Raw genomic sequence first — 12,881 nt, forward strand, 5'->3', positions numbered from 1 at the left:
TCTGGAAATACAACTGCATAGTGCAGTATAATTCAGAGAAAAACAAAAAGTGTGTGTTTGGGCCCTAAAATAATATACATATTAAGCTATAATTGTGCCTTATCAAAAGACTGATAACTTAGGTGGTTGCTGTTAGTCATGATGCTCCGTAGCAGGCACAGGCAGTGACTGCTGCTGATGGAAAAGGTAGTGAGAGGAGGTGGGAGACGAGGGGATTGGCTGCTTTTAATGTCAATCACAACTGCAGGCCCCAGCTCTTCCGCTGCTCTATCTCTGGCTCTCCCTTGAACAGCTCCTAGAGAGAACAAGGCGTGCGGAGATCAGATCACCAGCATCATGCTCCTTGGGCTTGGATCGTAGATCCCCCTCTTTGAACATTAAAATAACTCCTTCGTCGATCAGCGTCCCAGGCAGACCCAGCGAGAAAACACGCACGTAAGAGAGAGAGAGGAAAGAAAGAGGAGGAAGAGAAAAATCTGCAACCAGGTGGACTAAAGCAAAGAGAGAGTGCTTTGCTTGCACAGCTGCAAAGTGGGAATTTAAAGAACTGCAGAGAGAGAAATTCCAGCTCATCAGCACACACACATTGCAGAATTACAGATCCAGGTAGAAATGACATCAACAGGGAAAGAAGGCAGCGGAGCTCAACATGCACAGTATGTTGGACCCTATCGTTTGGAGAAAACCCTAGGAAAAGGACAGACAGGTTGGTTCTTTTGCAGCAGCACCGGCGCTAGGGGGAAGGTGCTGTGGCAGCCAGTGAGGTGCTGGGGATGGGATATTTGAGGGTTCAGTTTTTCCAATTTGCTGTTTTAGCGGAGATAATATTCATAGGAGATTTTGGCCTTTATTTATTGTTTAGTTTTCATTTTGATTCTATATTTTCTTAAAAAAAAAAAAGCCGAGGATGCTTTATGTTCATTACTGCTGCTAATGGGTGTTGTTCTGATGACAGCCAGAGTGCATGCAGAGGAAAAAATAGATGATAAGCTGGTGGTGAATTTTTACATCAATTTCTTCCCTGCCCTACTTAAGAGTTTTTTCTTTTTAATCAAATTATATTGAAATGAAAGGTTCACAGCCTGTAGTACCGAGGTGGTGGTGGTAGTGGGGGAGTCACCAGCAGTATTTCATGACATCATGATTGAAAAGGGTGTAGTCCTTAAGGTGCAGTTGGGGGTGTGTGTGGATATATGTACAGTATGTCTGTGGCACTGACTGCTGTGGGTATTTAGCCAATATAGATGGATGGGCTGGTGGTTTTTGTGGGTATGGTCTGAAATAAAAGAAAAATAGATGATCAGTAGCAGAATTCATTCTGGCTATGCTGTGTTTTTGTAGGAGGGATTGGAGGGGGAGGGGAGGTTATTTAATTATTTTTCTTAAAGCTTATTTATGAAACTCGCCCCCAGCAGATTTTCCTGAATGGAACAATGGTAAGAAATATTAAAAAGAGGAAATCAAGTGGAGGGAATTAGCAGAGAGCAGGTGCTTCTGCCCTACATGACATAATTAGATCCCCTAAATGCGTTCAAGATCTGGACTTACTGTTCCTTGCTTGGATAGCATATTCACTTCAAGGGCAGGGGAGCATTAACTGGAAGAAAAACCATTAAAAACAAGCCCAAATGTCTTCCTTATTTAATATTTTTTTTTAGTAACAGGTGCACTAAGCAATGGGATCTGGCAGATGGATTGGGTTAGGAGCCCCCCAAAAGTGGACTGAAACTCGAGGTTATAATTTAGGGAAAGGGGAAGATCAGCCATAGGGGGGCTTCTTTGGGCATGTGGGTGTTAAGTGTTGTTCATTATGGTGGGACAATAAAACATGATGCATTGTGGTGTGTTGGGTTTTTTTTTTATAACCCAGCCGAGCTTTGCCCATCTGTTGTCTAAAGGATTTAATAGGCGTTTCCATCCCCAGCTGCTGCCTCTGCTCTGCCTGCTTCCTCACTGCCCTGCGTGGCAGCAGCTCTGCAGTCCGCAATTTTCTTAGGGACACAGTCAAAATCCAGATCTTTCTCTGTAAGAAGCAATGCTCTTCTGAGATGATTGATTATAAACCACCCCCCACCCCCCCATCCCTTCCCTTCCTCTTCACAACCCCATAGCAACCGTTCAGAGATGTGGATGAAGATGACATTGTCTTCTAGTGAAATTGACTCTTATTTATATTTCATTTTTTCCAAATCTCTTCAGTTTATCAGCCGCTGAAGGTACCTCTCTGTCACTGTTTTGGTTGCCACCTTTATTCTTTGCATAGCTCAGTAAGCCCCTACTTCTGCAGTGGTATTCTTGGTAAAATCTGGTTATGATAATGAAAATACAAAAAAATTGCAGTGTATTTGTCATAAAACTGCCCTATTTCTGCTGGTAATCCTTTCCTGGGTAGTCCAGGTGATCAAAGAGCCAGCAGTAGATGACAAATTCATTTTTGTCTTCATCACCATTTCCCTTTTTCCCTCTCTCACCTTCTCAGCACCCCTCCCTCCCCTTTAAATACAATTGTGTGTGAGATTCCTGAAAATACAGTTGCATTAACCTTTTGCTCCATGTCTCAGAGCCTGACGTTGTGGTCCTAAAGGGTTATCTGCAGCTTTGGTTATTTTTTTACTCTCTGCTAATCTTCCTATCTTCCTCCTAAGTGATTAGAGACGTGGGGGTGGAGGGAGAAGAGGATGTATTTAGAGGCTTGCTGCTGTTGGCCTCTGCAGTTATTCAACCCGCTGGACAAGGGTGAAAGTTTCCTTTTGCAGTTTTACCATAGAACTGATCTTTATAGATAAGTCTCTGCTGCTTGCACACATGAATGCACATAAAATGCACAATGCATAGTGTCATAGAAGCTGGAGGTGGGGGAAGAGGAAGAGAAATCTTAAAAGTAACTGATGTCTTTACATCTTCCTTGCTATACCCGCCCTTGATTAACGGAATAATGCACTGAGGTGAAATCTCGCTTGGTATTAAACATACGTGGCTAAATACGGAAAGATGCCTTCTGGTCTTCTCGCATTTTCTGTGCTAATCACATTTGGGAGCATGCAGAATGTCATGAACAGTGAGTGTATGGTATGTAGCTAGTCCTCATCCTGCTTGTTTTTTGAGGGTAAGCAGGCAACCTGCAGCATTTTAGGGAGAGGACAAGTGCAGTATGAGGGCCTGGTTCACCATACTATTTTGTCATGGTGTGTAACTTTGAATTTGGGGTGCAGTGGCATATGGCTGAAGAAAATAGTGGTTGTAATCGTTCCTTTAGAACTTGACTTCAGAGCTTGGAAGATTAGGAGGTAATGGCTTTATATATTTGATATAAATTTTTTTTCCCCCGAGGGGATGGGGAAGAGTGAGAAATAAAATGTGGCAAAATGTAATGATGAACACTAAGAAAGTATATGTCGTGCTGCAAAGTCTTGTCCATTTTGTAGTGATCTTCATATTTATCATATCCATAATTTTTATTTTGAATAAAAAATTCTTGACTCTATAAAGTTATTTCAGATAGGCAGGCCTAGCTTCGCTCCCAGATTCATTAATATTATACAAATGTTTTAATCACCCTTACCTGCTTTTATTGAGATCAAAAGAAGGGAGTTTTGGGAAGTGGTGTGGGTTCATAGTTCACAGCAGACTTTAGAAAGGGAGCTAGGGAGGGAGAACTTAATGGTAAATAGAACTCTTACTGGCTTTCTCTCCATGAAGTTCTCACTGATTGCCACCTTAATAGCTGGAAAAAAAAGTGTCTACCAGTCTACTGGTCCCTGCAAAGAGGTCCGGTTGCCCTATCTGTGACATTAGCAGAACCTGGTGACATCTGGCTGTGGGTGGGCCAAACTGACATGGAGAAGCCTTCAGTTCAAATTGGTGGGTAATAACCGTTGTCAAAAGTGTCGATTAGAATTCAAAATCAGGTGTGCAAAATTTGTCCTGAGTGGCCTTCTGTGACGGTGCGTCAAGCTTGCTGAGGGTGACTGATGCCACAGAGAGGATTAGGGCCTCTCAGGGAAGTTGGAAGAGGGCTACATGGAGCAGTACTGAAAAATGTCTGTGCTTAGCTCTGTGCTGATAGTGGGAATGATAGAGAAATGAAGGAAATTTTTTAAAATAATGTAGCATAAGAATGTAACATGTTATTTGAGTACTGTAGTAAGATGGTTTGTTTTTGTAATAGGCTGAATTCAGAGCACCTCTTGTTTACTGCAGCTGGAGGAATAGCTTATGGAATCTATATGAATGATTTTGCAGGAATACAAGTAGCAGCATAATCTCAATGACTGTACTCAAAAAGATTATTTTACAGAACCGTCAGTGTAAAAAATCAATACCATACATATATACGGGTGTGTGGGGAAAGGTTGTTTTATCTAAGTTTCATTGATACATTCTTCTATAGTTAATTATAGGAGGTTTCCATTGTAATTAACAGTAATGAGCAAAGGATGTTGTCATGTTACAATAACACACGTGGAAACAGTGTGCCTTTAGAAACCCCAGTCATACCTGATCATGAAGCACTGGTTTAGTTTTAGATCAAACAGAGGCTTTTCTCCGTTTGCCACTAATTCTGTGTGAAATCAGCTTCTTGTGTAGTCCTTGCTTTATTTTTTTTGTTTTAAATTCCACAATTATCTTTGTTCATGTGTTTAGTTTGGCCTCATTAACCCCTATTTCACCCTTGAAACTCTTAGGAGTAATTCAGATTGACTGTAGTGAATATTTGTTAATAAATGCAAAGATGAGGAACTGAAGTATTTCTTGTGAAGGGCTTCAGCGTTTCGGAGGGTTTTCTTCTGTATTTTTTTGATGGTCACTATGGAGGCTTCAGCATCGTTGTTTGCTATGGTACCAATTCAATGTCTAGTTGAAACTTCACAAATGCTGCTTTGTCTACAAGCAATAAGACACTGGCTCCAAGTGGGAGTTATCCTATTGACTTTGAGATAAACTTGATGAAAAATTTAATGTTGCTGATCTATTTTATCGCGTTCCTTTCATTCTGTTTTAAGCCCAGTTCTGCAGACACTCAATGCAAAGAATCCTGCTTGAAACTCATGGCACTTTGACCATTCCGAAAAATGTAGGGGGTCCCTTTTCTGCATTGTATACCATGTAACTTAGAGTTCTTTCGGTGTGTAACATGTTAATTGTATGTGTGCCATCAGTGAGGTGTTCAGCAGTGTGCTATTGTGTTATGTAAGAACAGAAATAATTAAATTTGAGCCTTAGTGGATTTAATAGCCTTTTATTCAGTGAGAGCTTAAACAGGATGTTTCTTTATAGCCTTAACCACCTGTTTCCATGATACCAGCAGAAACTGAAATTTGTTAATTTTTTTTATTTGTCTCTGTCAAATTTGGTTGAAATTGAAAGCTTCAGTTCTATTCAAGGAGTATTCCATAGCCAATGTGATCTCAGAAGCCTGGTTTCCTTAGGTAAGTAGGCTAAACAAAGTATATCCTTTTCATTCATACTGCTATAATTTTTTTTTCCTGACCCAGTGTCTTGGATCTAGAGAGAATCTAAAGAGAACAGCTTTATTCTGTTTAGCTGTCTAGATGAATATATTGTTACAGAAGTGTCAATCATTGTGTTACAGAAGTGTCAATCATTGTAGTTACTCCCATGGCCTTTTAAAACAAACAAACAACAAACCAGTATATATTCTATTAATGTTTTGACATATAAATGTGTATCTTACTTTCCTTAAAAAAGTTTATTTCAAAACAGAATCCATACCCTTTGTCATGATAGTCTGTGAAGACTTAAGCAGTTAATTATTAATCACATAAAATAAAATATTGCAAGGAATACTGTGGGCAGTAGAGGTGTTAAGGATGAAATTTTGTTACCAAGAAAGGTTATGTCATAGTGACTTAGATGTAATGGATTTTCGTATACCTTTGATCCGATTGTTCAAAAGTACTGATTTCCTGCATTACTGACTGAAGTAAACTAGTATTACCATGCAGCATATCTGAACTACGAAGTTCAGATATCCCTTTTATGACTTTCACTTTTTTTTTTCAGCAAATTCCTGTTTGCTAACTACAGTGAAAGCAATTTTTAGCCTCTATCCTTCTGCAAACTTCGTAGAGGCACAACATTAGTCTTTTACCCCCAATATCAGTAGCAAAATTATTGTGAACTTTTTGAAACAGGAGCAGGCTCTGAATTGTTGTTTTTCTTTGTAAAGCACAGTAAGCTTTCTCACCCAAGAGTTGTTAAAATTCAGATACTGTCAAATGAGTAGGACTAGATGACTATTTATATACTTACTTTTCAGACATCAACAAGAACTATGGAAACAGTGATTTCTCAAATAAGAGTTCTTGCGCTCCTCAAGCACTTTTCTACTTTCCATCACTGCTCTGATGACATTTTGTGCCACTACAGTGGAAAGGACTGCATTAGAACGGTGAGAAAGGTTGGAGAAATTAAAAAAGCTTCTCAATAGAATTTACCTCTTGAGAGGAACTCTTTCTCATCTCTAGAAAACCAGTGACTCCATGAGAAGACCAAATGTAACATTTAAGTGAGTTCTTATAATGCCTTTTGTAAATTGCAGTGAAGCAGCCAGTGTATCTTTTCAGTTCTCCAGCATTGCAATATTTTTCAGTATACCATAAATTTACTCCAAACAGTAATTGCAATGGTGAAAATAAATGCTGATATCCACCTCAAAATTAGTAGGTAGGTAGTACAGAACAAATGTAGGTGGTGAAAGGGTTCCAGCTTTCAGAAGGAATTTGAAAGGGAATGAGAAATTTGGAAGTAATGTCCTCTGAAGTAGGAGATGTTGCGTGAAAAATGTATTATGCACATAGGAGAACAGCCAAAGTAGAGGTGGAAGCCTGGATATAGATTTCCATGAAGGCAGGGTAAGGGCAGAGACATAAATGAGCGCTCAAGTGCGCCTGTTCAAATGCTGAGATACTGTGAATTGCCCTTGTGAAGTCAGTCGGTGTTTTAAGTTGAGCTCACTTCAGTAGGAAGATCATCGAACCCATGATAAATAGGAAAGGGTGGAATCATTTTTTTTGTTGTGGATTGTTCTATTAAGAAATACCCCAAAGAAATTTTCTCGTTTAGTGTTTAATGAACATAGGATGTTTAGCAATCCTAGTCAATAATGCTGTTAGTTCTGCTAATGGAAGATGAGGAGTGTGTTCTATTTTCAGTTCATGCAAAAACAGTTTTCCTACAGAACATCCATACTGCTCTGTACAGTAATGTGAATAATTTGTTGTAAATAGTGTTCTTAATGAACTGTCTTCATCTGCAGTGCAGACTCTAAGTGCAGACTGATTTCCTTTAAGTCCTTATTCGTTTCAGATTTTCTGCAAACAATTATTTTTATCTCCTTTCACCAACTGTCTTTACCTCACTTATGGAGTCATTCTACTTAATCAATATTCAAAGATTTGTGTTGTACTCTTGAATGTTGTCTGTTGGATATGTTGCATAAGAGTTTTACGTTCTGCTTGGGTAGTTGTGTGAACACTTCCAGCAGAAATGTTCCAATGGAAAATTTAGTTTTCCTGGACAGTTTGGACATGATTCTCATGGGCACCCTTGCCTGGAAGATGTGAAGTTTTTCAAAAAGTTTTTTTAAATGATGCACAGAATGTGACTGGATTAAATTTACTTAATTTCAAATGCCTACTTTTAGAATGTGTGAATAGTGTTCATCCAGTTCCGTTTGACTTATTCTAGGTTTAATTTTGAATAGAGATACAACATTTTAATTCCTTTAATTTTGTTTACAGACTGGAAACATTACTGATAAAATTCTGGTAAAGAACAGGCAAAAAGTCCAGCCAGAAGATTTTTTTTTTCATTGCTTCTTAGCTTTTGAAAATTGGGTTTAAATAGAATTTACCTGGAAAGGAGGAAATTATATTGGTTCCTTTTCTAAAGGTGTATTACTCGCTATTGATGTAGCTGCAAGCATTTCTCTTGACTGTGTCACTTGTGGCAGAGATACCTATGAGATCGCTGTTGTCCTGTGCACTGTATAAACAGGAATATACTGTTTCTTTTGCAATGACCTTGGGATACAGTTTTTAAAGGATAATGAATGGAATTGTGTCATGAGACTGAGGATAACGAGCAATATGGATAAAGAAGGTAAGTGATGGTGTTTGTATTTAAACAAATCCAGGTACATTCTCTTGCCAGCAGCACTGCTGCCTTCATGGTAGTGCAGAGTAACCTTCAAGCTGGTGCAGGTAACTTTTAGGTAGTTACGCAGTGCTGGAGTGGGTAGAATAGAATGTTTATCTTGAGTTGTCAGCTCTCTGAGTTTTATTTTCAGAAAATAATTTTATTATTTCCTGAAAGCCACAGAGATCATTGTCAACTGACATTTAATTAAAGTAGCCTTAAAGCTGCCCTAAATGACTCTTTCACAAAGTTCTAACGGCTGAGCTTACTGTTTTGCACCCCATGGCTGTGCCTGGAACCTTCTGCCTTTTAGACTTTCACTGTTCCTACTCTGGCTTCTTTGCATAAAGATTATTGCATACTTAAGAGGAAGAGAAATATTTTTTAATTTCTTGTCCAAATAAATGTTTTTAATATGGGGTGGTGAAAGGGGTGTGCTTAGACTGGAAGGGACCGTTTTTGTGAAGCTTAGCACTGATAACAGGCTGCTCTTCAGTTTCTTATCTAATATGCACACATTCATAATCAGTGATTTGAAAATTAAGTATTTCGGGAAAAAGTAAATAACTTACCAGTTACTGACAAAAGGAGACTATTGCTGGTAAAAGCTTTGCACCAACATTTGCAACATCAACTGACAGTAAATGGATTGATGCAGGGTGCAGAGGGGAACTGAGAAACCAGCATCAAGTGGCTTAGGGTATGCAAGTACTATCTTTTTTTCTTTTTTGTTTTAGTGTTCCAACACTATGTGGGAAGTAAAGGCATGACAATGTTTCCAGTGAAGTGCTTAACTTAAGAAAAAAAAAAAAGTAAAAAAGAAAAAAGGTGGAAAACTGTTTTCAGGCATCCATTTAGTAAGTGCTCCTCTGGTTGCCTGCTTCTACTTACAAAACAACATACTCTGTGTCCTGAGGCTCTTGCAATTTTGATTTGCTGTCTTTTGCAGTATATGCTTAATGTGGGAGAAAAAAAAGTCAGTGTGATAATGTATATTTTTAAATAATGTCTGCGTTACATGTGTATTAACAAGCTCTGCTTTTGCAGTGTCATTCCTCTGTGTACTCAGCCTTACGTGCCGTAAACTGACTGCCCTTGTCTTTTAGCTATTAAAAACACTATTGACTGGAAGAAAAATAATGGAGGAGCTGGTTTCTGGTGGAAGAAAACTGGTCTGGACCAAAAATGTGTTAATTTTCTACTGTCTGTTTAAAGCGTCCTCTTAGAACTTTAAGTTTCAGTCTCCCACAGGCTCAACAGCAGTCCTTCAGCTGCTGATGAGAATGTACCAGGTCTTCATACTGACCCAGCAGGGAATGTTGTTGGAATTGCTTGGCTCTTTATTTTCTCTCTTTTTCTTGATTATTTTATGTGTGGCTAGCAACATAGACACTAGATTTCTACACAGGTGCTCTTGGAAAAGTGATTGGTTTTTTTTGCTTTGGTCCAGGATGAGGTATACCATAGCCCAGGTTCATAATGTTGGCTCATCTGCCCTATGGTAATATAATTTGTGAGGAAGAGGGTCCAACAGTAACATATTTGCAGCTAAATGTAAGCTGTTGATGTATAAGTTCCTTTTTTTAAATTTTGTTTAAAAAAAATAGTCCTGCTCTGATAAAGTTTGAGCTAAGCTAGCACAAGACTTTGCTAAGACTACTGTTTTATTGCATTTGAATTAAAACACAAGCTTAAGTAGTAAAAGGAGACTTCACATTCTGAATCCTTGTGCTATGAAATGCACTGTGTGGGATGTTTAGAAATTCCTCATGTCTTTTGCTGACTGTTTGCCAGCTGAGGGTTGGGTTACTCATCATGCCAGCCATCCACCCTGGGTAAGTTTCATTCAGTGACTGTATGAGTTCCTTTTAATAACTATGACCTGTCCCTAAGATTAAGGAATGGATTTGACTCTTAGATTTTTGTTTCTACCTTACTGGAATCTCTTAATCTCTCCCAGTATTCCATTCCAAAGCTCTCATCTTATTTTCAGGTTGTAAGTGATGGGTAGCTTGGCTGTCACATTGAGGTGACCTGCTGTCAGCAGGTATAGAGGATTCGTCTATGGTTTTCCTTTTGAAGTTCTGGTCATCTGTTTTTTGGTTTGGTGGGGTTTTTTTGGGTTGGTTGTGTGGTGGGTTTTTTTTCCCTTTTTTCCTTTTTTAAAAAAAAACCAAAACAACAAAACAACTTTGAAGTTACCTTGCCTCTTCAAACTGGAAACTGGTTCAAGGATTGGCATCCTAATCTAGAGGATGCTAGGCCAGGTATTTGGTTCTTTCTACAGCCACTATCTCCTACAGCAAATTAATGAAGACTTCAGGAGGGTATTCTCAGAAAACTTTTGGGGACGTTACAGTTCGAAGACCAAGTCCCTTAATCATTTGAGCCCTACTTAAATAGGTTGATGGTTACTGCTAGAAGAGCTGGTAGAAATACTCTAAGCCTATCTCTAAATAAGCATATTTTAGAGATTTCTTTTTTTTTAAACTCTGTTGTCATGGTGGACTGAAAAATAAGGTACTTCTAGGCTTTTATCCCACTTCTTAAATAGATGCATTGTCTTTGGGAAATTAACACCAATATACTGTGTGCCCTTGGAGAACTATTTTAAGTATGCTTTGTTTTGCACATTTCATGTGTCTTGCCTAAATTGTGAACGGAAAGGAAAGATAATTTGTTAGATTATCTGCATATAATCTCTTTCATGCTAAGGCACTAATCTTAGTTGGGCCTTTGTTTGTGTGTAGGAAGTTCCATTTAAATATAGGAAGAAGCTTCTCTGCTGTGAGGATGGGTTGAACCTGGCACAGGTTGCCTAGTGATGTTGGGAAGTCTCCATCCTTGCATATATTCAAAACACTCAAAACACACCCTTGAGCAGCCTGCTCTAGTTGACTCTGCTTTGATCAAGGGTGTTGGACTACATGATCTCCAGAGATTACTTCCAACCTCAGCTCTTCTGTTATTCTGTTATCCTGTGCAGCTAAATCATAACTTTTTCAGTGAACTATGAAACTAACGAACTCTGTTTCCTCTACTTTTGTACCCTATATTCCCATCCCTCTCCTGCTGTCTCTGTGTGTCCTTGGGCTAGGTGAAGACAGTGTTCGGCTCATTTGGAGCCATCTCTGCTGCCTGTCTTTTTTCTTTCTCTTGGAATACAGTAAAGATTAAATCACAATTACTCTTTCCATTGCAGCAATAGTTAGAATCTTGTTTTCTCCAGACATTCAGCACTTGCCATAAAATTTGTAGAATCTTAGGCTTTCTTTGCTCTTTCCAACTTGGTTGAAACTTACTAATCTATCCTGGTGTTATGGGAGAATAACACACAGATAGCCTGATCATTTAAATTTTGGTCCCTTAAGAAATCAGGCCAAAGCAAAGCCATCCTAAACAGCACAGTTTCTCTACTCTGCATTTGGTTTTGAAGGTCATGAGATGCTGCTATGGCAGATTGGGATTGCTGCAATACAGCTACTCTTCAGGTATTGCCCTCACCTTGCTTAAGAGTCTTGTACCAAAGTTAGGAGGAAAAAGTGGTGGTAAACCACATTGTGATTCCCTAATGCTGGAGGAATCCCCAGCCAGTTGATAAGCTGGATTCCTGCCTACTTTTTGCTGCTGGAGCAGTGCAAAGCAAGGAGGACACAGGCTAGAACTCAGTTCTTTCTGTTTGCAAACTGAGCTCAGTGATTGGGGAGTGTGGGAAGAAGGGAGCCCTCTCTGTATTTCCTCATGTATCCATTTTGGTACAGTGGCAGTATTTGAAGTAGTCCTTTCCTGCAGAAAGCTGAGAGGAAGACTGAGAGCTGTTTGTGTGTTTGCAATGCTTGTCTGTACAAAAATCGTCCCCAAAGACAAAGCCAAGTATTGTATTAGAACTTGGCAATGACACAAGTGCTATAGCCCTACTAAACGTGGGCATTTGTTTTGTTGAAAAGACATGGCTATGAGTGGCACAGCTTTTAAGATTCCTTATACTTTACAAGCACCAGCCTTAAAGTTTTTCATTAGCTTTGAAACATTATAACTACACTTTTTTCCAAACTTCCCACCCCTATAAATCAGTAAAGCTTGATTAAAATCAGCAGTCATCGACAACAAAGAAAGATCTGCACATGTGTTTCTGGGTTTTGTCCTGTGCTGCTTTTCTTCTGGGTCTGTAGTTTATTTCATCGCTCGTATTTGTGAAATCACATCTCTCTTGCTTCTGGTTGTTCCCTGATTGCACTGAAGACATTACTTAGTCAGATTCCCCACTCAGTTACAGCTGTGCAGTCCCAGTGACTTCAAGGCCTTCCCCAAGTTTGTCTGAGAGGGGAAGTTGACCCATGAGTTAGCTTCTCATTGATGGCAGCGGAGGCAGACCTCTGGCAGTGTTTTAGTTAAGAGCAGCCTAAGAATACGTCTCTTCTGCAGTGAATATTCAAGCAAATTAGGGCACAAAGTGGAATGATACTGTAAGCTAATTCAATTCAAACTGAAAATACAGGCCCAGCATTTTACAAATTACCATCTTTCATCCTTAAAGCAGAAGTCTGTCCGCTCAGCTAACACAGAAATTAAGGCAAGCCATTATTTTAATACTTTTAGCAGTAATTCTTCTCTAAAATTCCACACATACACATACTGAAAACACCCAATCAGTTTGCATTAAGCTTCAGGATGAGGAAATGTCCTTACCTTTATAATAACTGCATCTTTCCTAGGGAAAG

The 12,881-nt window shown here is 39.1% G+C and overlaps 1 protein-coding gene across 9 annotated transcripts in view; it reads left to right on the forward strand.

The window, feature by feature from the left end:
* The first annotated feature begins 237 nt into the window (after positions 1-237).
* BRSK2 (BR serine/threonine kinase 2) overlaps positions 238-12,881 on the forward strand; it is a 333,681-nt gene continuing 321,037 nt past the window's right edge. For all 9 annotated transcript variants that reach the window (XM_075094536.1, XM_075094537.1, XM_075094538.1 and 6 more), the window contains exon 1: positions 238-706. In XM_075094536.1, coding sequence (XP_074950637.1) covers positions 613-706 — 94 coding nt within the window. In that variant the 5' untranslated portion in view covers positions 238-612. The remainder of the gene's footprint in view (positions 707-12,881) is intronic.

This window comes from Phalacrocorax aristotelis, chromosome 5 (assembly GCF_949628215.1).
Source record: "Phalacrocorax aristotelis chromosome 5, bGulAri2.1, whole genome shotgun sequence".
NCBI lineage: Eukaryota > Metazoa > Chordata > Aves > Suliformes > Phalacrocoracidae > Phalacrocorax > Phalacrocorax aristotelis.